Source organism: Poeciliopsis prolifica, unplaced genomic scaffold (genome assembly GCF_027474105.1).
Source record: "Poeciliopsis prolifica strain line A6 unplaced genomic scaffold, Auburn_PproV2 SCAFFOLD017, whole genome shotgun sequence".
Lineage (NCBI taxonomy): Eukaryota > Metazoa > Chordata > Actinopteri > Cyprinodontiformes > Poeciliidae > Poeciliopsis > Poeciliopsis prolifica.
Window position 1 is genome coordinate 9278407 of NW_026562392.1, and position 27079 is coordinate 9305485.

Sequence of the window (27079 nt, forward strand, 5' to 3'; positions counted from 1 at the left end):
TGAACTTTTTTTCTGAACAGAATGGACAGTTTCACTGCCTAAAGTTCATAAAAGCATAGTGTGTACTTGTGTCATGTGGAAAACAGACCTGCAAGCAATTCTGGCTCAGAAAAGACATGCAACTATTACCAGTTCATTGACATTAGTATTTTAGTAGCCATTACGAAAGGCAAATCCCCCATCTTAAAGGGTTTATGCCCAGGCCTCCGAGACAAGAAAACAGCTCTCAGTTTATACGAGGTCATAAAGGACTGTAATGATACTGGGGAAATTGGTTTCTGTGGAAGAGGTGATGGTGGGAGGAGAAAGAGAGAAGGTAAAATGTGACGGAAAAAAAACAGGATAAAAAAAAAATGCTTGGAAGAGGGTGCAAATGGGAAATGGATGGGAAGGGTTAAACCAGAAAAAACCTTAATCAGAAAGAAGGAAGGGGGGAGGAGCATCGTATGTGCATCCTCACATACGCAATAACTATAAGCAGGCAATTTAAAGGTGATGGCACATTTTAAAAATCAAGCCTTAGTTCAGCTGTCCTTCATTAAAATGAAGCCTGCAGTGCACACTGATAGACTTACACAAGCAGCTCAAACTCAATCTGTTCTTTATTAGAAAAACAGCTGGGGGTGTATGACAGCTTGACTGGACTCCCTCACTGGAAACTCTCTGACCTTCATTAAACTGTTAAGTACAGTGGTTCACTAACAGTTTAAATGGACGACCTAATCAGTGACATGTGAGCCTGTCAATAAGCTTAACACACGAAAAAGATATTTTTAACAAGCACCTCAGTCAGCTAAACCAATATTAATTACAAACACATTTTTCCATCATTAATCTTCAAAATGATGGGGAAAGAATGCTGATATGCATTTGCTTAAAAAACTAAAAATGATCTCATCATAAAACACTAATAATATAAATAGTATGAAAGATCTTAAAATAATGCAGAGTGATAATTAGGGTACTCTTCTTAATTCATAAAATAGTCACTTAAATCACTTTCTGCCCTAATTCTCTGTTGTGCAGTCTTCTTTATGAGAAATAGATATGCAGTGTCTTTAAAAGTATTCATATGGCTCCGACCGTTTCATGTTTTGTTGAATTTTTCAACTAGTTTTCAGCTCTAGACATAGTGTCCCAACTGCTTTTAGGTCTTGACTTGCAATGGTCAAAATATCCTTTGATCTAAACGAGCAGTCCCAAATCTTGGTCCTCAGGGACACTGTCCTTCATGTTTTAAATGTTACCCCACTGCAACACACTAATTCATTTGATCACATTATCTCCTTAGCATGCCTCGAATTGTTGCAGAACCCTGTTAATCACTCATTCATTTAAGCCATGTGTGCAGCACCAGGGAAACACCAATGACATGAACGCTCTGAGGACCAAGAATGAGGACATCTAATCTAAACCATCACCTTGCAGCAATGATTATATGTTTAGTTCTGTCCTGCTAGGTGAGGAACCTCTGCTTCAGCCTAAATATATATATTTTTTTCAGGATTGTCCTATGTTTAGTTCCACTTAGCCTCCAATCAAAATGGATCAGTTTCTCTGTTCCTGAAAAGAACATCCTTTTAGCATGATGCATCCTCATGTTTAACTGTGTGTTCAGTGTTGTGCAGTGGTTGTTGCCCATTGGACATTGTGTTTTCTATGTCCATCTTCCATCTTACAGCTTTTGCCACACTGCAACTGGAACAACTTATGGCTGAAACAACAGCTTTCTTCTAGCCACTCCTGCATGAAGGTCAGTTTAAGGACAACCAACACATGGTTGTCAACTAATTGTCTAAATCAATCTCTGGAGCGCTTCTAGAGTTTGTGTTCAACTGTCACACTAAATCCCAATAAAATGCATTGAAGTGCATGGCTGATAAAAATAAAAAATAAAAAAATGTTCAAGTCATTTTGATAGATGCAGGTGTAATTTTTAAATTCCACTTTCTTACAGACTGTTAGATATTCATTTAATTCCTGAGCTTACACAATCCCATAAATATGTTTAGCTTGTGTGTCTTTTTGTTAAAAAATACCTTTAACAGCCTCGTCCACTACTTCCACCACTCGATCAATCTGTTGGACCTGCAGCACAGACATCAGGGAATACATTTATTGATATAGACAATACAAGCCCACACAGTCAAACACAGAATATTGACAACACACAAACACACATACACTTATCCAGGTTTATTTAAGGTGGATATGCAAATCCACTTTAAGGTTGCATGCAATAAGAAGATAGGCAAACAAGTGCAGAGCGATACAATCGCAACAAGTTTCTTCCAGTTAGGATTAAGCAATATGGATTTTCTAAATGTCAATTAGTGTGTATGTACATAGGCACAGCAGCATGTTTGGTTTGTATCGATCAATGCAATGAAACTGCAGCAGAGTTTTAATGATGTGAAATAAAAGTCAACAAAATATAAGAAAAATATAAGAAAAAAAAAGAATAATTGGGGGCATACAGTAACATATAGGTAATTAAAAAAGGTCTTTCAAATAAGATACCAAAGAATATCGGAAACACAATCATTTCATAAGAAAGTAAAAGTCATTCTCCCTTTCATCTCCTATGTAGACGGAACAATCCTGCAGTTCTGGCAGCTTAAGGCCCCTCTAATTCATGCAAAGATAATAAGCATACACTTGGCCACAGCTTAAATTTAATCAGACTGTTAGAAAGCTCAACAAATTTTTTTTAAGTAGAAATAAATGTTCACACTAAGCAGTACTTATTTTATTAATTTGCCTTGCTACTAAGATCTTAAGAGCAGTAAAATGAGAATGGTAAAAGGTCGTTAAAAAGACATGCATAGGAACCTAAAGAGGTGAAAAGATAAATAGCATAGTTTTCTTTGACATAATTTATCCTTTCATTCTCCCGAGCGTTCCTCTAAGTCACTCTCCTGCTCTGCTCTCAGAGGTTTGTGGACTTGCCATTTGCTCTGCCTGCCCACAGGTCCATTACCCACAGTATTTTTCCAAATACATTCACATGGACACACACTGTGCTTTGCAGGCAGCCGTTGCATGCATGTTACACACTGAAATAAAACCTATTTCCTTGTAATAGCCAAGCAATCTGGATTCATTCAGAGCAGCAGCGGGTGTCCCTTTGTACAGTAAAGGTTTGGTAATGCTTACACTTTGCAAACTAATACAGACCTCCAGTTTCAGCTGTGTTTTCAAATCCTACTTTATATTCATAGTATACTTCTCAACTCAAAAATTGAGGAATGCTAAGAGCAAATGGACTTCGTCAGATTAGGACGTGAAATAAATATACTGGAGGGAACAATAGCTTAGATTTTGCCTTTCCTTTTTGTTAAATAGGATTCTTTACCTTCCACAAAACTTTGTACATGACATACATTTATAAAGGCACTGTGTACTATAGTCAAACAGGATGTAGAAAATGAAGGGCAAGATTTATCATCACCTATTGGCAATATCCTGAAGATTTGTTCAATTGTCTTTGGAAGGTAATAAACAAAAAGCAAATCCAGCAACACAACTACAAGAAATGTACAATCTTTGGAAAGACTGAATAAGTAGTGGCAAGTCACGTAAGTGGGTGTGTGTCAGAGTCAGAATGTGACAGGTGTAGTTAAGATAGATGAAACACTGCAGGCTTGCGTGACTGCCTATGTACATTATACAAGGTGCACTGTCATTCACTCAGACATAAAAACAGGTATGCACAAGAAACAGGTGAAAAACAAAGGTCAATTAAAGAGAATAGATTGCAAAGGAAGTACCTATTTTTAACCTGATCCCTTATCTAGCCGTTAGTGAAATCACAATAGACAAATTCTTAACTTATTTGTATATCATTTGAATAACCCACCAACTGCCACCGTCATTATGCAGTTTATTGTTGCCACCACAAAAACATAAGCCATGTGTATCTTCTCTCGTTTGCCTCTTTATGTTGCCTGCTCATGCATTAATGCATCTTTAAATGTACATGCATGAGTAGGCATGTTTATAAAAATAAAATAAAATAAACAAAATCTAGTCTGCATGACACTTTTTAAACAGCTCTGAATGGAAGTCCATACATACAATGTTTTACGAAATGGCATGCTTAAACAGCATGTTTCAGAGATTGTTTATAAGTTTTCATTGGGAAATATTAACATTTCAGCAGCTGTTTCAGAGTTGGGATTTTTATCTTAGGTTTAAAATGAAGTGAAGGAATAACATGGATGAAAGCCTAATCCTGGCAGGTCCCTGCAAACACAATAGGAAAATGGGCGTGTGAATGTTTTCCTGTATCAGTCCATAAACCCAACTGACTCATGACAATATGTTGAGTTACAAAGGTGAATTTCCCAGATGTTAGCGGTGTCTTAAAATCTTTTGTAGATAAAAGGCTGTTAACTGTAGAAAAGAACTGCAATGACTGTACATTGTGAGATTTTGCTTGAATGGATAATTATCTAAGCTAGTATTTAAATATAATGTAAACAATGATAATACAGCCTTTTTTGTGTAATACAGTGAAACATTTAGGCTATAGCAGGTCTCGATTTAACAGTTTTCATTACTAAATCCTTTTCTTATTTATTTTTTTGCTAAACACAATAAGAAAAATGATGAGAAAATGAACAGACTATATCAATACTATAACGGCACACAAATGCTCATGTAAGCTGTGCTATGATACTCCATTAGTTCATTAGTGCAGTTTCTTAATTTCAACTCTGAAAATTAACTAGATCAAACTGAATCACTGGAAAATTGTATAAATAAGAGCTTTATAAAAACCAGATATCAAACATGTTGTAATAGATCTCTGATTAGATCATTCTTAAAGGAGCAGTTTTATATGTTTTCCAGGCATTCAGTGCCATTTTATAGCACAATCAAGTAACTGTCATAAAAATGTCACATATATCAAATATGACTTAAAAGAAAACTGACTTAGTAATTTAACACCTTGAAACTGGGCATGTCTCTTTAAAATCTCCCGCTCTTATTGGAACGCCGCCTTCAGGAAGTTAACAGCACTGCTCCATTAGCCCTTTAATAACGTTGCACTGAGAAGTAGCTCGTATGAGGAGCTCAGCAGATGCCAGGGTTTGCTAATTGCTGCTGGCTTGTCTGAAGGAGCTGAGCGACGGAGTCACCAGGGAGGGCTGCTCTGTGAGGTGGAAGCTCAGAAACTGAGGCGGTGCTACATCCACCCACGTGTTTTGAACAGCTGGATGGTTGCCACGGGAGACTAAATAATTTCTCAAACATGCATGAACAAATCAAGGAAACTCCAGGTAAGTTTTTAATGAGGGAATAACATTATAACATATCAAGGTCAAAAAAGTCAATTTTACATTGTGCTTCACCTTTATTTACAAACATATAATCCAACATTTTTCTGCTCATAAATGTAATTGTGACTGCAGTGATAAAAAAAAACATTTCCCAATCTAAGTTCCCATTTTTACTTTGGATAAAACACAGCAAAAGTTGAAGAACACAAATTGAGTGCATGAACACATACCCCAATAATGCTAAGACCTTTAAGGTAGTCCATCCGGGGCTGAGCCTGAGGAACACAACCTGCAACGACCACTTTCTTCTGCTGCTCCTGGGCTTTCCTGCACAAAACACATAAGAGTTTTAGAGAAGATTAACATTAGTCAATAGTTTGGTTTCACAAGTCTGCTACTGTGAGAAATATTTTAATAGCAATGACTATCCAAACAACTCTTGATGAGAAGAGTATTAACATTTAGCATAGTAACTGAGTCGATATGTCAGAAGTTAACATGTTCCAATAGCAGCTTTTAATGATGATTCATAAATATTCCGAAGTCAGTGAACAAAATACGGCAGGTTCATGGAGCTCAAATGTAGATACATATGAACCCACACACCATAATCAAAAGCTTTAATGATTCAACAGACTTTCTGCATGCAGAACCAAATTAAATCCACCTCCAAACTGTGTGCAACTGTTTGTTTCAAATATGAATTGCAAATGTTAAATCTGCCAAATATCTGAACTCAAAATCTAAAATATATTTTCAAGGAGGAGTGGTGTTGAATATGACTTGGAATTAAATTGTACACTTACTTCCACTATTAGGGACAAGTTAATCTCAAAGTTACCAAATTAAAGCTCTAAACATATAAATTGTAAACTTTACTGTTGATATTGTACTGAATTGTGTGCATAAAAACTATACCGATCCAGAAAATTGACCAAGAAACCAGACAACTTAGAGCAACCAAATGGGTCACAGCCTGTTCTACTGGACATGTGCATATCAGCAAGATAAAATTATAATTATTGCTAATTCTCTGTCTTTTTCAGATTTTTTTGGTGCCATGAACATAGTGAGAAAATAAAACACCATGTTAATTATTCACAATTAACAGATGTTTGATGAAAACAACATTCTAAAACAAGACTATGATTTATTTTATTTTATTTTTTTAATCCACTGAAGAAAGACTTCCGAGGAGCCATGGTAGCGTTTGAAGGTTTTACTTTTTCTGACACTGCAGGAAAGAAGGGCAACTGAGACAAAGCAGGTCGAAGTCTACCCAAAATTCTTTACTAATTTCTAAAAATCATGCAACTGAAAAAAATGGTCTTTTAAAAAAATTTTGCTCAGTCTCTCATGTTCAATATTTCAGCTTGCCTTCACAAAGACCCGTAGATCTGCAATGTTTTACATTACTTTTGTTTCAACAAACAAATTAAAATCATCACATCCCCAAGGGATTGTTCATCAGTTTCAAGTTTGAAGAAGCAAGCACTGCAGCAGTCATGTGCATGAGCTGTTCCCCTAATGCAACTAATCACAGAAATCTGCATCTCAAAATAATTTTTTTTGCCTCATTTACACCTCTTCATCAGGTTTGTATATAAAATGTATAAAATGTGGTCACATTAACAGAGTAAACAGTTTCAGTTTTGGTGCAGAAAACTCATTTTTTTTATTTTGACAACCAACAATCCTTTCCCTTGCTCACACTCTGGAATCAGGATCTGCATGTGATAAGTGTGGCACATCGGAAATCTGTTCAGGTTTAACATTTCCTCAGACTTCAGAGTAACTGTATTTGCCATTGAAACTGAAACAACAATGAAACAATCTGATAATGCTGTTTTGGTCTGATTTTAAAGTTTTTAATTCTTTTTGGTTACAGTAGGAGGACAGCTGTGCTCACATATCACGGCACCAGCCGTGCTGTGGAAGGATCCTCTCAACATCACTGAACGTAATCTACATAAACTGTCCATTTTAGATCCTTGCATTGGAAACTCAGAAAAAGAAATAAACTGGCTACCAAGAAATGTTTCAGGAAATTAAATAATGAAGAAAAGTTCTCAGAAACCCATTGACAACTTGCGGTTATTTATATTCACTGGGAAGTTATCATTCAAGTATTATTTACAACAACATGTCATTGATCTTGTATGTTCCCATTTAAATGTGCTGAACAAAACAAAATAAAGCTATGCAGATAAACAGTGTACCAAAATGTGTGTGTGTGTGTGTGTGTGTGTGTGTGTATGTGTGTGTGTGCGTACGTGTGCGTGCGTGCGTGCGTGTGTGTGTGTGTGCACATGATCTGTGCAAGTCTCTGTGTCACCTCCAGTTAGTGGCAGTGAGATTTGAGACAGGCGGTCTGTCTGACAAAAGCTTTTGGAGGAGCTGCCCAGACTCTGCCATAAATCTTTAATAATGAAGCCTCCTGACAGCAGGAGTGTAAGAGGGAGGGAAGGATGGAAGAGGGGAAGCACATAAGTAGGGAGAAACCGTAGGAGGGGACTGAGAAGCAGCAGTGAGGCTGGATGCAAACTGTCAGTAGTGTTTTAATTCACACCGTTTGTATTCAACAAAACAAAGAGAGCGAGTGATGGAGGAGGAGGACTGTGCAAGGGAATGGAATGTGAAGGCAGACGACTCAATTCAAAGCCTGCTTACATTGTCACATGAATGAGAACTGGAAGGACAGATGAAAAATGGTAGAAGATGAAAGAAAAAAAACAAACTGTGAAACCAGAAATCAAAAAGTGTTCATTGTTTATTTTAGAAACAAAATCCTTATTTTGGGCCAAGTACAGAACATTTGTACTCAGACACTGTAAAAGGTTTAACACTACATGTGGTGTGTTTTAATGTTCCTACACACTTCCACATTTCTAAGAGGGCTGCTGGGTAATTACAAAGTGGGCTGACAAATAAAAGATATCACAGTGTTGGATACAATGGCTCATTTTACTCAACTGATCCAAAGTATATTTACAATGTGCATTCAAACTGTCAGGTTTTATCTACTGGCCTTCTGCCACTGCCAGAGAGTAAGGAACAAATCCCATGTTATTGCAACGGCCTTTTTATGGTGTCAACAGACTGTAAAAATATACAGAGGGAAGGAAGAGTGTAGCAGTATAGCAAAATATTCCAAGTCACTAAGAGTAAGTATAAAATTCTGAACAAAAGTTGGAAAGTATTTTCTAGATATCCGATTAAATAATCACTTCTCTTCTTCTGCTACGCCTATAAAAAAAAATAAATAAATAAAATTCAAGGCTAAAAGAACAAAGCCATAACCACATATACAAGCATTCAGATTCAGATCTGATAAGTGTGACTCCCCATCACAGTTACAGCCATGAAAATCTCTCTCCAGCATTAGCGCACATTCAGACACATCTACAGCAGGGGTGCAGCTGCCTAATTGACAACGTCTCATGCCAAAATGCAAAAAAACGTTCCTTTAATGTGCCTCTCGCTCCCTGCCCACAGACCCAAAGCCATAGCTGACATGACGAGGAAGCAGAGAACGGCTGAGTTGCTGTCTGAGCGCCCCAGTGGGAAAGACCAATCACGTTGCGTACAATTCCTGGGAGGAATGAGATGGAGAGGAATTATGGGATGCAGTTGCTATGGTAATGCTTAGTAGTCTAATAAAGCTCTCATTGCCAATGACCCAGACTAGAGCAGATGTCTCCCAAGATCAGACGAAAGGGATGTGTGTGGGGAGATGCGTCTGTTGGTGTGTGCACACATCTCTCCTCCACTCTGCAGCCCTTTCTCAACTCTGTCACTTCTCCTCAAAGTCCTGACACCAAAGGTTCAAACAATGTCTAAACATACTGTGCATACGTGTTCCAGTGGTCCAAGCTGGTGATAGGCACAGCATTCATAGGACTACACATAGATGGCTGACCTCTGTCGTTTGTGGTAGAGAGTGCTGTGCTGTACATACTTGTTTTTAACAGCTGAGTAGACACAGTGAATAAGTCAAATTAGACTAGACTAAATGTCCAACTGAATTGATCAGGTTGACTTCGAGATGCCTCATGCTAGGAATATGACATTAAGTTACCCTAGGCATTAGACGGACCAGAGACCATGACCTATATAAGAGACTCTTCAACTTTCACACAGCAAAATCTGAAGTGAAAGAGAAAGTGTTCTTTTGAGGATCAGGGTAGAGTCTTCCAAAGAGCTTTTTTCAATGACAGTAACATGCAATTGGTCGCATAATCACAACATTCTCTAGAAAGCATTGAATGTCCACAATGTTCTCATTCATGTGTAGCATCAAAACTAATGCACTCAGACATATGTCTTAGTGTATGTTAGGCTAATGTGAGCTGCGTCTTCAGATTGAACTAGAAGATCAAATTTTTCGTTTTAGATCTGTTAGTTATCAAAATGGTTAGTTATTTGGCTGTTAAATGCCACAATAATGTGAAAATTATTAGAAATAAAAAATTACAGTAGGAAAATAAAAATTTTACCTAAACTTCATTTACAAAAAAAATTACTGTAAGTACCGTTTTAAGTATATTTCAATGTATCGAGATGGACTAGTTTTTCATGGTGCACTTCAGCATAGGAATGTTTAATGTCTGAATTTAATTCTAAAACAACTATTACTTTATCATGAAATTACTTCAAATTGCAATTAATTCTTTCTGCTTTTAATCATGCCATTATATATATCATAAATAGCTGACACATTTGCATTAGTATTTAATTGTAAATATACAATTAAATAAACATATTTATTTAATTGTTTACTTATTTATTTATTAACCATTTTTAATTTATGAAATCTAGAAACCTTTATTTTAGAATATGTTCATTACTGTATGGAAATTTTGGACTTCAATACATCAATGCTGTACAATCAGAAGTGGTTCATTTCAGTTTAGAAGCCAAATATCTAAAACAGATTTTCAGCTGTATTCACACATTTATGTGTGTTTGTTTCCGCTCAATGACTCCTTGCTGCGCAGCGTGCTCAGCCATATACAGATAAGGTTTTGGCTACATAGCGGGAGAAAGCATGAGCTCATTACATACACACAGATCCTCTGCCATATGTTCCCAAGCAAACATGTTACTTGAAGATGAGGTCATAGCGATATGAGCTGTGAGAAACTTTGTGAGGCTGGGAGAGAATAACTTTAACTTAAACGAGATTAATAAATGAAGATTTTTTTTCTACTCCAAACAATCTCATAAAATTAAGTGGGACATTGAAGATTTAGCTCTGTTGCATTTCTATTTCTCTTGCCTCTTTACCATATTTGGCCTATCCTTGCTCCTTTTGTCTTCCTCGCCCTCTCATCTGCACTTCAACGGCCATTTCTGGTTGATTTGACAGTGAACCAGCCACTCAGTACACCCCTGACCTCTCTGCATTAGCATAAGCAGCAAGGGGCAAGGTTAAGTACCCATCAAGCCTCTGTAATTAACATGTGAGTCGATGAGTGCACGGGTGTTTGTGAGTGTGAGTAAGTGAGAGTGAGCAAATGTTTTAAATTGCTCCTTCACATATTTTCCACTTCTACAAACTCCTGCTGAATCAATAATGCCGTTATACTCTTGGTCACTGAGGCAATTTCAATTTCACAACAGCTATCGTAATCCGAGACGTTACATGATTTTATCAACAGGGGGACCCGCAAATCATGTTTATTTTTTTTATGTTTTATTCAGTGTTCCATATTTATATTCCTGCGTGTTTTGTAACAGCAGCAACAAAAGAAAAAAAAAAAAGTCTCCCCTGTCTGACAGAAGAAGCTGGACTGTTGTAAGAAAAACACTGTTGCTCTAATAGAAACTGTATTAATTCCTATGTGTATTATTGTACCAGTACATTTTTTCTCAACAAAATGAATACAAAAGTAGCTAAATCTCCACCTGTGGAACCTGAATGTGAACAAACTAGGACACATTATAGTTTGCAATGTGGAGAATATGGAAAAGAAAACAGTGACAGGAAACTGTAAAAATGACACTTTTATGACAATGTTACAAGATCTGTTGATAGTCTTGAGATATGTTAGCAAAAATAAAAGACAAATGCATGATAGATAAAACAAATGAGGCTGTCAGTTTCAACAAGGTTAAAGATAAAATTGCTGGGCGTGGTGGTGGAACAGGTGTAAAGCACAACCCATGTATGGAGGGAGGCCTTAATCCCAGACTTCACAGTTTTCAGTTCCTGTCTCAAAATTGTGCCCTCCTGGACAAAACACTTTCCTGTCGAAGAACTGCTAAATAAGGCCAATAGAGCCAACAAAACCTGATATAAAGAGACAAAGTTTTTGTTAAAAATAAGAAAAAACAGTATTTCCTCATAGGCAAAGAACATGATTCTTACAGAACATGAACAATGAAATCAAACCCATGTTTAAAAAGGTAATTATGTGAGCACAAACAACTGTCCATAATCTCAGAGAGATGATGGACACAGGCATATATCTTGGGAAGTCTGGTTTAGTGAAATTAGATTTTTTTTTTTTTTTTTTTTCAAATATTTCAAGAACTAGAGTAAGTTTGCTATCAAAAATAGCTAGGTTATAGGACAAATAATAAAAAAAAAACTTCTTAAGGAATCTGGTTGTGATGAAAGGAAAGCACATTCAACATCAAATCTTTTGAAAATGAAGAAAAGAAATGAATGGTCTGAAGCTACGAAAAGGTTTGTGATTAAAGGCAGGGATTTGTGAGGTAAAGCTACTGAATCCCTTTCCTAGTTTCACTTAAACACGTATCCAGAATGCACTTTTTAAAGCCCATTTGTTTTTTCAGCTCCTTTTCACAAGAACAGAAACAAAGACAAAAATAAATGAAGATAACTAAACAACTGCACTCAAGGTTGAAAGCACAGGGGTGTAGCTTCAATGAAAGACAATTACATGAAAGAAGTCCAGTAAAAGTAACTTGAGATTAAAAGAAAACAATACTAAAGTGAAATGCCATAGCACACAGATAAGTTGCTGTGTTTTTAAAATCTGGAGCACATCTTTGATAGCAGTAGCTGTGACAAGGCACCAAAATTAAAACAATGCAGGAGGAAAAAAAAAAAGTTGACTCTTTTCATTCCTTCCTCATTTATTACTAGTATACCATTTACAAGATACAGGCAATCTGTTGACCAATCAATAGACACCTATAACATAGCTATTTTATGGCTGACCCACTCCGCCTTTGGGTATGCTGCAGATAGGATGCTCCTGTACTGTCCACCTGGGCCTTGTAAAGGAAAGTCAGATGTTATGCGAAGCTTTCAGATTATGGCCTTTAAAGAATGCTGGACACACATTCACACTGGCATGAAAAGGAGAGAAATCTGTCATGTAAAATTGGATGAATGTGTAATAAATACCATATTACTGTAAATGAGCTGTATTGACTGCTTGACTGCTTCATAATAGAGAAAGGGCTAATAAAAGACAGAAAGAAATACCCATGTGAAACAGACCCACACAGACAGCTGCACAGATGTGCTGGAAATTGCATTAGAGATGAGCACTTCAATGAACCTCAAGAAGGAAGACTATATAGCTGAATCCTAAAAAGAGCCCCGAGAGTCCCATTTCCCATGCCAAGTTCTGTTATTTATAGAGGAAGGGCTATTATGGGGCATTGGTGTGATAGTACCCAAGCCCCAGGCTGTGACAGCGAGAAAGCTGATAAGTTAATATTTCAGATAATAAACAAAGATCTCTATACAAATCCACAAAGATTGTGCATTTAGGTATTTTATTCCTGAATTTGAATCACATGCCTATTTAAAAAATTACTGCTGGAACGTTGCACATGTTTATGGGCAAGTTCTGGAATGATCACAGTTTCAGTATTATACCTCTAATGTCTGATCAATTTTATGCCAAGGCATAAAACGGATCATCTAAATGAAAATATTTTACAAAGATGTACTGGGTGAATCTCAGCGCAAGAATGATTTGGGGGTTTTTTCGGTAGAAATCCAAGTATAAGAAAAAATGTCATAAAAGCCAACAAAATTTAGCCTATTGAAGAACAACATTCTTACATACATTCTTGAGCATATTACTTAATGTTCTGCCAATGGAGGTAGTAAATCAACACAAAGAAAGAATAGAGGAATGTTACCAACTAAAAGATTACTCTATCATTCTGTACAAGGTTACAAACTTCAAGCACTATTGCAACATCTTTCATTTCATACACAGAAAGGTTCTGCACATGATTGAATCTGAGGGTAGAAATACTGTTCAGCCCGATCAATCAGAAACTCTGATCATAGCAAGAAGGCTGTGCTTTCATTTCTTGATGTTGGTTATTTTCTGTAGTAGTCCTGCACTATTTGCCACTAATCAATGAAATGTTCATAATCTGCACCACATGAGATGAAAAAAACACACCAGGCAGGTCAATGTTAGCAGAAAGTACTATCTTGAAACTGAAATTTTGGTGATTCTACCTCATGTGAAAAAGAAAAGTTTAGTCTGCTTTATTGCCAAGACATTGCAGGAAGGTTATGTTCATCTGATCTCCACTGTCTGTGTGAAGTTGCACTATTCTGTATGAGTGGCCATCTCTGTGTAATTATTTGGATCCAAAGATCAGACAAGGGGTAAGGCTTTGTTATAATGACTCAGGTGAAAGGCCACTCTTGGCTGAATGCATTCAGACAAAATTAGCCCAAGCGTAAACAATCAAGGTTGGTTTCAAGGTCATAAATTATTACAAGACCTCTCTCGAAGGATTGCAATTTCACATGCTCAATGACCTGGAATCATTCAAACAATCGGCAACCCAGCAGCAATCAAAATAACAGAAAGGCCGAATAATTACGCCACTTAAAGCAGCAAAGCAGTCATCAATAAAGCCATAAAAACGTTTAGTTCTTGAAAAGTTGCTACAGACTAAAGCAAAAGTGTTGCAGATTAGTTGATTAATGAGGACTGAATAGAAATGAAAGAAGGAATCTTGCATGGAGAGAAAATGTATGTTGTCTAACACTTAAAAATAGGAATCTAATTCACAGTTTGCTTAATTCTATTTAATTTCATCTTTTTGATTAAGGTTCATTTTCATACTCTCCTGCTGTCTCAGAAGGCTGTAACAATTGAATTTCAACAACACTCTGTTTAATTGATGGAAATACTATTTGAAGGTTTTTGTTTATGTTGTACGTGTACATAAGTACAAACAGAAAAAAAATATTACAATATAAGTGACTATCAATGAATGAATAAAACTAAAGTCTTTACTTACACCGGTTATTTTTCTTGAATGCTTTTCTTTATTACTGTTGTATATTTCCCATGACTTCTCGTGAGTCCATGTTGTATGGCAATTTTTCAAAAAAAACCTTGACTGAATCATAAAGTCTCAGACATCTCAGAAAAAGAGCGTTAAACCAACAGTCACACATTATTATTATGCTGGTGGGATGATTTGGGCCATTTTTCTTGCTTCAGATGACGGGACTACTAATCATCTTGCCATAATTGATTCAAACCATAAATTCTGCTTTCTTGTAGAAAATCCTAAAGGCCAATTTTGATCTATGAGTTTGTGATCTAACACTGGGCTTATGTGGAAAAACAAAGATCCAAAGCAAGTCCACAGGTTTAGAAGTGTCCTCGTCATAGTCTGGACTTGCATTCAACAGTGTTATCTTGGCATATACTTAAACAGGTTGTTAATTAGGGCTGAGCATTCAATATTAGTAAATGATTTGCTAAGGGGATTTTAAAGGGCATTTTATTTCAGATTTTATTTCTGAGTCAAAAAAAAATAGAAGTGGCTTAATGAATATGAAAAACACACTTTTCAGATTTGTGTTTAGAAGACATTAAAAACCTGTCTCCATTTAACATCACCTTGCAATGACTTAATTTGTGTTGTGTGTACAGAACACTTTGTCTGATGAAAGCACTACATATACTTGCATGTGTAAACATAACAGTAAAGACTGCAGAAGCCTAAGGAAGATAGTCACACCACCATTCTTCGCAGGCTGTAAAAGTTTCTCAATTTTTCTGTAAGTTTCTCAGCTGAGGAACACTGAGTAATACTGTCACATTTCATATCCCTTTCTCTTCTGCTGAGGATACAGCCTCCCTTGAGGATTTAGAGGCAAACCTTTAAAGGTCAAAGATCTCACTGTCATCTTTCATGACTTAATTTATATCAATCACGTCTCTTATTGAACTTATTGAATCTTGAAGTGACAATGGTGTGATGGATACGCTGAAAAACTGTATTTCAACTATTATGAAAGTAGAACTGCAAAGTTTCTCAACCAATTATGCTGTCACTTTTCACCCCCAACAGTGCACAGGACACTATTGCAGAGGGCATGCATGTCATCTCTTATAAGTTGCAGTGACTATATAGTATTTAAATGGCTCAGGACTTTCCGGGTCACTGCTTGTTTAGCAAACACCAGCAAATGTCAGCTTTGGAAATATTCAACTTAAAACAAGACCACAGGGAGAATGTCAAAAGCTTACAGGTGCTTCTTTGACCTATCATTACCCTTTTGTCTCCTAGAGCTTTATACTTGCACTTTCATATGTTTACTTATTAGATTTGTGTAAAAAATAAACACTTTTAAGTGAGCTAGGTGTATTTGACTCAATATAAATTGAGTGAGTTTATAGTGAGTCATCAAACCCTTGTAAGCTGAGTAGCTCAGTTCCAAACACCTTCTGTAAAACAGCCTGGCCTGATCTTTTTAAAAAATACAAAGCACAATACTGTAAGAAGCGTAGTTAAAGTCAAAATAAAGATTCAGTTTAGTTTGTCAGCAAGTCAGTGTGGGGTTAATGAGAGAGAAGCGAAGCAGCAGGTGCTGTAGTTTACCTGTTTTGTCAGTACAGGTTAACAAAGGGTCAGGGCAGTCCTCTCCATGTACCATCTGTCAGATGAGTCAATGTTTCAAAAGACATTTATCCACGTTTAAACCAAATCAACACTTCCTTGCAAACAGGCTGGACATTTATTTTTCTCCCTCTCTTAAAAAAAAAATCCCAATACAAGTAAAGGGTTGATATTTTACTTTGACAATTTATAAATAATGATAGAACTGAAATGAAGCAAGTCAGTGTAAGTCATTTCATTTTCTTTTTAATATTTTAATGAACCTGTGATCAAAAGTGCATTCATAAATTGTAACAAAGCTGTCATGAGGCAGCAAGAAAATATAAGCATGATTCCCTCCTCTTGTGAAGTTTCCTATCATTTTCTTCTTCTTTTACACCTGAAAGCCTAATGAGGCAATGATGAGATTCTCTGTCCTTGCCTAATTAAGATTACAGTGAATTCTAGACAAAGCCTTCACATCACTAGTTTAAAATTACAAACGTGAACTATTTAACTACATGACAGCCTAGCGTTTCTACAACGTGAAATAAAATAATTCATTTTATAGAGTTATTTTGCCCAAGATACTTTTAGATCTACCAAATATGATTTGGATAAAATGTGGATAATACTGGAGGAGAATAAAGTAAGTAGAAGTTATGACTGTGTTGCAGCATCACTAATTTAGCAGCTGTTGTGATTTTTGTGTGTGTAATTTTTAACATTTACAAAACAAACCACCAAAACTAAAGAAACCTGGGACATATTTAAAAAAAGACACATTCTGACAACTACATTGATAAAATTGTATTTTCATAATTATCAGGCTGAACACTTTTCTTCTCTTTTTTACCATCTAAAATTTCTTTGATGCGTTTCACAGGCTGAAATTCTCAATGAATCAGCCACTGGCGTTGCTTGGTCTACATGAGTAAGGTTTCCTTTCCAATAGTTTTAATCACTTGCTCCTGACATATTTTGTCAGTCTTCTTTAAATGTGTAAGTATTTTAAAGAGTTGGGTTTGATTATGTGGCATAATTGTCTTGATATTTGTGTTGTATCATTTTTAAATCATTTCCCTCAAATAAATTTTGTAGGATTTGATGAGAATTATCAGGGAAACAAAAATTGTTCCCAACAGGGATTATGTTACACGAGAAAAAAAAAGACATGCAAAATGAAGCAAAGAGCACATTACAGAGAGATGGGGTAAAGGTGCAGCCTTGTTAAAACACCTGCAGAAAAAGAAGCAAACACCTTATGAGCATCTGAGAAGCATTTCTCTCTTCTTTGGTCTTCTTAATACCTCTTTCAGTTCAGCACTCCCAAAGAGTGAACATGTCACTAAAACCAAAGTTAATTAAATTTAAATCAAAGTGGCTCTGGTGGGTCAACTCATTTAATTTGAAGTAAAACGGCTTCCTTTTTATAAAGATACTCTTAAATGTTGCCCACCTTTTTAATCCGTCTCTTCCCATTTTCTCCTTCGCTACTCTACCGCCATTTGTCTTCTTTTCTTGCATGTTATCTATTTAACTGGAAATTTAATTAAACACACTTTATTGCTCTGGCATTACTGAGGCATCAAGGTCATTAGTTATGAACAAAATTGCTTCATGTTGAAGCCATAGAGTAACAGTATTACCCAGATTCAGAGGATGTGTGGGTATACTCGCATGTCAATTGCCGTAGCATTAACTTTTTAAAGCTGTGGGGGCACAAAAATATTAGGAAAATGTGAGATTTGTGATAATATTAGTGAATTTTGTGATAGTGATACAACTTGCAACAAATAAAACCAAAAAAAGTGTTGTCTTTCTGCTTTAGGTTCACAGCAATTGTAGACCGAAGATAATAAGTTCCATCTCAACTAGGTGTTATTAAAAAGTTACTTCTTTTTGCTGCTTTGGCATTGAAACAACATACCTCATTTTTAAATGACTTGATAACCTTACTACTTCTGCACCATGCAAAGCTTTTTGTGCTCTGTTGTGCAAGTGCTACTAAGTACATTACAGGGATCCAGAACTTGAAAACATGTTACTTAAACACTTAGCTAACACTTATTGCAGTGCAGGCAATACACAATGTGTACATAGACAATGATATATTTCTAATACATTATTCAGCCACAATTTAAAAATTAAATTGCCTGCTTTTCAATTTGCCATGTTCTTAAATATCAAAAAAGCTTAAAAAGTTATTCTACTCTCAAGGAATTTCTTGGTTTGCTTCCTTCCAGTGAGTTTTAACAAGTATAAATCTATAGCAAAAAACATAATGGTGAATGTGTCAAATGGAGTAATTTTGAATTAGCAAACAATCATTTGATGCTTGGCACAAAGATTTCAAAAAGCACCTATGTCTGAGACAGGCTTTTTTTTTTAAATATATTTTTAAAATTAAATCAGAACTGTCAACTTGAATATACATTTTATTGTTAAGAATGACTCTCATCTACAATTACAAATATTTAAAAAAGTATTGAGAGCTGTTATATTCAACCACTATCATGATCATAAATCAAAATAAAACCAAGAGCATCTAACTGCCTTCCTTTCCTGTGTTTAATTTAATATTATGGTCCAAGGGATACAGATATTTTAGCGTGACGACATATGTTTGGGAAAGCAGGTTGAAAAAGTCCAATAAAGACACAATTTCTGCTAATTTTGTCATCCGTTGAAACTGATACAGTGGGGAGAAAAGTTATAATAATAAATCAAACCTCTGGTTTATTTTCATTTACACTAGGAAGACTAAAAAAAGTATATACAAAGCAAATCACCTTTTTTAAACATGGTTTTCTTCAGGTAGGTTATTAATTTTATCACATATGAGTAAAACTTATGCAGTCAAGTGCGAGACGAGACCGGTCTCTAGTACTACAACACTGGTCCATGCAGGATAAAATCTACATGCCTCAATATGATGGTCACACAAATAAGCAGCCACACACACAGTTATCATGGGAAACATTTTGAAAACCAAAATCACCTTCAGCTATTAGATGTAAAGGTCACAGCTGATGTCTGTAAAATGCAATTTTTAATTATTTGAATTCAGTCAAAAATAAACTTAATAGATGGAAAAAGCAATAACAGTAGGCATGTGGAGTGTTCTCTAAATTACACAATGAAAAAAATGCTTTAGTGTAATGAAAAATACAAGACAAAAACAGCCAGATCAGAAATAACTACAAGCATCTCTACACAGAACTAAATCCAACATGAAAATCTCATAATATAAGAACTAAAATACAGACACAGCCAGGTGATCCATCACCTGCCGCAGCAAGCATCACCTCCATAGTCTTCAGGATGACCTCTGACCTGTCTAACATGACTTTTACACAGAGTCACTGCAGATTAATCAAACATAACTGTTTCAAGATTACTCATCAATGTTAAATTTCTCAAAAATAAAAAAAATAAATAAATACAGGCCAAATAAAAATAACATTCTGTCAGTCGCCTGCTGGGAGCGTCCACTTAAAGAGAATTCATTTTTTCATTGCAGACAGCAGCTGACGTTACATCTCAATCTTGAACACCTGCCCTGCTGTGCGAGTCACTATGCTGTTCTCCATAACCCCCACCCCGACCTCCAAAACACACACTTTTTTGTCATTTAAATTATCTGATACACTCAGTCACTCGAGGTACATTTTTGAAACACTTAAAGTATTGCAGGCACACTACAACTGCCTCTGACATTATTAATAGTTCACACACCAAGCAGTTATAGCTCTTATTTCAGGCAAGTATGCCCTGATTTTAGGACATCTGAAATTATCTGCACATAAGACTCAACTATTAAAAAAAGATCTTCAGATTATGTTGGCCTCAAGATGTGTAAAACCACAGCTGGGCAACAGGGAAAAGCCATGAGTACTAATCTCTACTGGAGGAACTGATGAAAGTTGAGAAGTTTTTTGATTGCCGTTCAGGAGGACCTTTTAAGGACGGATACTATGTGACAGGCTGCAATTATGAACCCATTTACTTAAAGGGCCACTCATCCACACATCACCACTCAACCAGATGAACAAATAAAAGGAATATCTATTTGTTTTGAGCTTGTGGTCAATTGAGGGAAAAGTTGAAGGGGCTTTGACAGGTTTTTATCAGATTGTGCTTTTAACCCGGTGGCAAATATTTTCCTTCATCCGTGTTGCACTAAATTACTTGTTTAAGTTCAAGTCAACTATAGGCATGTTTTGGCTCTTTTAGACATTTTACTTTTTTTTTTAAAACACTATTTTTAAACTGAAACCCATGAAATGTGCACTTCAAAAGAAAATATTAAAGCAAGGTCATAATCTGGTCAGCCGAGTTCTTGGTGTAGTTCTCAGACTGCCCTGGGCTCAGTGTTACAAACACAGGACGTCTGAATTAACCAACATATTCCCGTCTTTCACCATGCCTTTTCCCCTATGTAGCTGTCAGTCTCTCTCTCTATCCCCAAGACCATTTTTTGTGTCTGCATACCCGAAAATGTAGGCTAATGCCCTGTAGAACTGACAGATTAAATGCCAATCCCTGGGTTGTACCAAAACCAGCCCCAGGCAGCAAGTGTAAAGTGTGTGTGTGGGTGTGTGCGCGTCTGCGTGGGTGTGTCTCCAGTCAGATGCAAACCAATGTCTGGTGTCTGCCGTATTGGAGCATGGACATAAAACAACTGCCCCAAGTAAACAACTCAAAAGGTCACTGCAAATTTCGGATTGTTTATACCTTGATGTCAAGTTGATGAAAAGCAAACAGCTTTGGCCTTAATGTCACCGACTTCTATGCATGAGTTCATTTAAAACAAAACACTGTGAGGCTTGTAGCAGCTCCTTATATTATAGGCACTTAAATAACACTTTAGTGACTGTTCAGCAGTGTCAACATTTTGTATATTTCTGAATATATCTCAATGTTGGAGAGTGACATTTATAGTTGTCTGGGGTCACTACACAGTTGATTACTGAAGCAATGTGTCATTTTAAAGACTTGTGACAGAGAGCAGAACTAATACCAAATGTTTTCAGTTCACTTAGGTTCAAATCAAGGGCAGGAGACTAAGTAAAACTGTGGCAAAGCTTGGGCTTTCATTTCACAATTTGTACGAGAAACACAGAATGACATAATCCCAGTGTCAGTGGATATTTTACTGACAGGTATTACAATGTATATGCAGAGTTGGTCAGCATTTCATTTAAAGCAAATGAATTAGCTTTTTTTTAAATAGAAGAATTAGTTGCTGACTTTAATTAATAGGTTCTCAGTTTGAACTGAAGGTCAGAAACTCTAGAATCAAATGTATTGTCTATCATTTGATAGAAAAATACATCAAATGATGTATTTTCAGCAATCAAAGGCATTCTTCAGTGTGAAATCTTGTATAAAGCCAAGCCATCCAAATGTTATCTATTTTTAATATAGTGAAGTGTTTACCACTTCAGAGAATGTCAAAGGCAAAGAGATGTAACCTATTCAAAAAGAAACTATTTTCTATAACACATTGAGTTTTGTCTTTTTCATTTATGTCTCAAGAAAGCAAGAAAAAAGGAAGCAGATATCAAAATGGTTGAAAGGAGTACACCAAAGTCACTATTTTCACCCTTTTGAGCTTTAAACCTGTGCATATCACCAAGCATGAGGATTAGGACATGCTGAAATTATTTTGGAAATCTTAGTGTTAAGCTCATCACCAGGTAGAAAATGCCATTTTAAAATGCCAACTTATTCATCATGAAAGAGCCCATAATTAGCCACAAAATCTAAATCTGTACTTGCCTACTTTTAATATGTCGGTTTTAACAAAAGCCACTTATTGCAACTTAACATCAATGGATACATTTGTGTCTTTACATACTAAAAATAAATGCACACAAGGAATCACCTGCACAGTAATAGGTATGCAGGGGATTCAACAAACTAAAAAGTTAATTTTCAGAAATCTGGGTAGAGAGGGTAATGCTTTGGGTAATGCTTGGGTAATGCTTTCCCCATTCATTTTTAGACGCTCTAAAAATGAATGGGGAAGTTTGCATGTTGCGGTGGAAAATTACCTCTGGGGTGAATAACTTCAAATTGCATCAACATGACAAATTTTATATATGATATTTAAAAAACAAACACTTGACATAGTTTGGCTACATCGAGGCTCACTGCAGGAAAAACAAAACATCCAGTGCGGCAAGATAAGTAAAGCAGCACACAACTACCAACACTCACCGGTTGGTCGGTATTTGCGAGCTACAAGTCCTGCTGGAAAATAAGATCTGCAACTTTGTAAAACTTGTCAACATAGCGAAGCATTAAGTGCTCTAAAAATTTCTGACTGTGGACTTAATAAAACATAGTGAAACACCATAAACAGATGACATGCCTGCCTAAATCTTTACTAACTGTGAAAAAGTCTTTTTTCTCCTTAGAGAACATCTCCTGGATGGAGAGTGATTCAACATAAGAAATGCAACATTATGAGAATAATGAATATATGTAATTTAATGTACAATTTACTCAACTTCTACATAGCAAAATAATCACTTTTACTGCCGCATTTTCCTCTTAAAATAAAATATTTGGTTGAGACACAAGCAGATAACTATGCCCTGCTTTTAAATTTATTTTTGGCAGCATATGGTCAACACAATCAAGGCCATAAAAAGGTAACACTGAGGAAAACTGTCCTGCTTGCTAGGGACATTCATGCATATTCACAATCCAGCCTACACATCAGTTTAAATGCAAAAGCATAAGCACAAGACTTCCTCTAAGAGTTCATTCTGTACACCCTGAGTCCCCTTTCAATTACCATTAATGATTTTTCTTTCTTATGGTTGGTTCATGAATATTAAAACTATACTGAAATGAATGTAAATACAACATGGGAATTGGTGTATTTTGAAAACAGACGTACAGAGCTGAGTTAGGAACTTATTCATTTAGCATGCATTCCCTTGATCATACAAATTAGTAGAAACAGCCAAGTGGAGAAATTCAACACATACACAGATGCACGGCAACGCAGAGAGGCTTAATCGCACGCTGTTGAGCAACTGTTTTTAATGCATTCAGCATTTATTGATTTGAGGTCTCTGACATTGAATTACACTATAGATTTTGGCATTTAAAAACACACACATGCATATTTAAATACTCATTATAATTGACTTTTTAGCATTCAGGTAGTCCTCTGCGCTTTGTGGTGTTTAATAAATTCCAGACGTAAAAAATATCTGCCAGTTGACTGAGCAACAAGCACAAGTGAATATCTTAAAGTCTCGATGTAACCTTGAATGATGACAAAAACAACAGATAGACTTCCCCTTAAAAGGTTGGCACCAACGAAAAAATTTAAAAAAACAAGCACCAATAGCAAAGTCCTGAGTTTTGACATTAAGCCTGAATTATTCACTTCATCGAGATAAACAAACCATATATTTGAACAACACTGCCCAACTCACTGTAGGTCAATCTAAATTGGTTTATATGGATAGGTACTGGTGTGCGTATAATTGGAATGTAATATTTGCATATGCACAATATACAAACACATCACTGCCTATATGCACACAAATGCAGAGTATCGACACCAAAAAATGTCAAGCACACAAATAGTCTTCTCGTGAATTCATACAAATGCCCTAAAAACCTTTATACAAAATGGCTTGACAGCTTTCCACCTGACAACTCCGGTTCTGTCCACGTTGACGTGGATATTTCTGCTAAATGAACATGTTCTGCTTTGATTGCACCTGTCCTCAGCCACATGGGGAGGGGGAGGGTGGGGGTGGGGGAAATCAAGGAGAAAAACACTTGCAAAGGTGTTTTTTTTTTTTTGTTTGTTTTTTTTTTTTTGGGGGGGGGGGTTAACTCAGTTTGTGCGCAAACTGTTTAGAAGAAATATACAGACAATATTACAAACAAAAATGTAATGATCCACTTAAATTATGTTTTATATATAAATATATAGAATTTTGGAGATGAAGGATGGTTGAAACACCAGAATATTAAGTAAAATGCAATAATTCATGCACGAGAAACAAATTAAATGGTCAGACAAGAGCGTACTAAAGATAATAAATTAGCATTAGCCAAAAATGTAGTGAAAACAACATCTGAAAAAAGATTTTATTGTACAGTTTTAAACTTCAACAAGCAGTGTTCTCTGTTGGTTATAATATCCCTTCTCTACTGTACCTCTGAGATATCATGCATAAAACCTTAAAACTTTGACAAGTTTTTAAAGTAAAATTATTTTATAATAATTTAAAAACAGTAATATCAACCACACCTTGGAAATAATAAAACCACTGTGTCATTCAAAAACAAATTGTAGAAAAATATTCTGAAGTATCAGTTCTCAGAACAGTTACAGTCCAACTCCACGCAGGCAGCAGTACAAAATGTTATTTCACTTTATGTTATTTACCATCTGACAGCCTCAGGTGTAACATAAATTTATGTTGTTCAAAATATTCACTAATGCACAATGTCTCTCTTCAGAAAATAAAATAAATGGTTGAATGAAAGAAAGTTGACATCCTTTTGACATTCATGTTAAGGTTGATGTTCTTCAGGAATGACTTGATTAGAATTTCCAACACTGTGGTGGGCAAAATTTATTTTAAAAATATTGAGGAAAAAAAAATAAACATTAAGAAAAGTATTGTAGCTGGGAACTCAGTCATGCAGAAACTCTTCATTCCCTAATGTTCTAGATGGATTTCAACTATGACCCAGTCTGTGAAAATATGTGTGAATTTGAAGTACAAGGTCTGGTACCAGGAGGCGCAGGCATCACGGCCAGCGTGTGACTGAGCGTGAGGCAGCCGACGTCCCTGCCTCCGCCTCAGAAAAAACAAAGGCATGTGAGGGGGAAAAAAGAGCAATGACAAGTGGGCATTTGGATTCTCTCTGATCTTGAACCCCCTCATTTTGTTTCTCAATCAAGAAAATAGCAAGCAATGAACGGCAGAAAAAACTTTATGCCTGCCATATGCATGTGTATGGGAGGGTGTGTATGTGTGTCTTCTTAGTGAATAGAGCATTAATTGCATTAGCATTACAGCTGGGTGATTTCCTGTCAAAAAAAAAAGTCAGGCGCCATTAAAGGGGACATTTTCAAAGTCTTGAAGTGTGCTATTATTTTGCATTTTTTTCTAATTGACTCTTTGCAAAAGAAATAGTTTGACAGAAGCGGGTTGGGAGGAGCAGTGAGCATCAAGATGCTGTTACAGAAAAAAAGACAGGCAGATTCCACTGTGAAGTAAAAATGTTCTTTAAAACGCTAATTTGGCCCAGTGAAACAGAACTTAATTTTTATGACTCCAAACCTCCAATACATGCTAGTCATTTAACCTTGTGAAAAAGCTAAAACACAAACATCTTGCCCATTAGATAATGATGGCAGTAATGAAAAATACTGCTGACTTTAACAGATAATTGAACAGATTATTCAATTATTGCAAATTGAATAATCAAATATTAAAAAATGAAGCACATTGATCAATATGTTGTACAGCCACTGCCCTCTATTTATATTGTTGTTCTGATAATGCAGCATGTGATTGGTAGTAGAGGACAACAGAGTTAAATGTTGGACAACCAGATCATGATGCTGGTGAACTGGTTCTCATTTTTTTATAAACCAGTCTCCAAATAAAGAGAGGGTGATATTTTTCTCTTTTTTGAACATAGGGGGATAAGAAATATTTTTTTAACACAAAACACATTTGTTAGCATCATGTTTCAACTTGTAATCCGAGAAGACCAGGAGAACTCAGCAACAAATATCCCAATATTACTTTGGAAAAATAAATTAATGAAGAGGCTCAATGTCAAACATAACCACATTTTGCCAGGTGTGTGTGCTCCTTGCAAAATTACCAAAATGAAAAATAGTTTCTAATTTAATTTCCCAGTCCTTTTGTAAGAGCGTATGCATTTCTCATTTTTTCTTTGTGTTCACAACTTCTGGAAAAAATAAGAGGGTGGAGTCTCATGCAAACTCAAAAGGTCTAAAACACAGAATTTAAGATGAGCCTGTGCATGAAAACAAGTCAGTCAGAAAAGATCTGTGGCTACTTCTAGGGGAACGCTGGAGTCAAAAACTGTAATGTCAAAAGTATTTTTTTGCGATCCAAATTGTGTTCTTTTAATTTGTCTTAATATTTGATCTTTACTATTGAGTCCAACTAATGTATTTATTCTGGTTCAGTTCATCATTTCTTGCAGTTATGTTCCCAAAAAAATTTCTGAGTCATGTTAGCTCGTAACATCAAATAAAGTTAAATTACCTCTCCACGCACAGTGCAATTTCCTGCCATACAGAGGGGAATGTTCAGAGTAGCTCTGGTTTCAGAACCCAGAGCCTGAATGCCATTAATGTTTTCTAAATGACCATAGGATTTCTAGCCTCAAGAGCAGGCTGGACTGAACCTTGGTTAGTGTGTTGTGTTTTTCACTGACGTACTTGATTGAATTTCTGAAGTGGTCCTCTGCAGGGTTTTTCACTGTGCAACTGTTCAGCAACCACAAGTCTGCTTCTGCTGGGTCCTCTGTAGAAACAAACAAAGTTTCGTTTATTTTTGGTAAGAACACAAAAACTGCAGAGACTACAACACAAACATGGGATTCAACAAAGCATAATGTTTCCTAAACATAAGAAACTTTGTGAAGTACACTCATCTGTGACAAAAGGGAAGAAAAAAATGATATTTTTGCAAGATCAACTTCCAAACAGAGTATAACAACTGAAATAAGATATTGCCATACACCGTTTAAAAAGCAGGTTGATTATCTTCACATTAAATCATAATAAACTTTTCCTTTCCAGATGATGATGTTGATGTTGTCACGGCTTTATACGATTCTGATAAGTTCATGATGTACATCTTTTTTGTAGTATTTTTTATACTTTCTGGCATGGCACTATAAAAATAAATCCG

General features: G+C 36.0%; 1 protein-coding gene across 1 annotated transcript in view; it reads right to left on the reverse strand.

Annotated features, from left to right (window-relative positions):
• The window catches only part of cdkal1 (CDK5 regulatory subunit associated protein 1-like 1), a 179692-nt gene that overhangs the window by 123508 nt on the left and 29105 nt on the right, over positions 1 to 27079 (reverse strand). Inside the window, exons 4-6 of the mRNA XM_055042067.1 lie at positions 26605 to 26689; positions 5516 to 5612; positions 2040 to 2088 (exon numbers count right to left, since the gene is read on the reverse strand). Of these exons, the coding sequence (XP_054898042.1) occupies positions 2040 to 2088; positions 5516 to 5612; positions 26605 to 26689 (231 nt within the window). The remainder of the gene's footprint in view (positions 1 to 2039; positions 2089 to 5515; positions 5613 to 26604; positions 26690 to 27079) is intronic.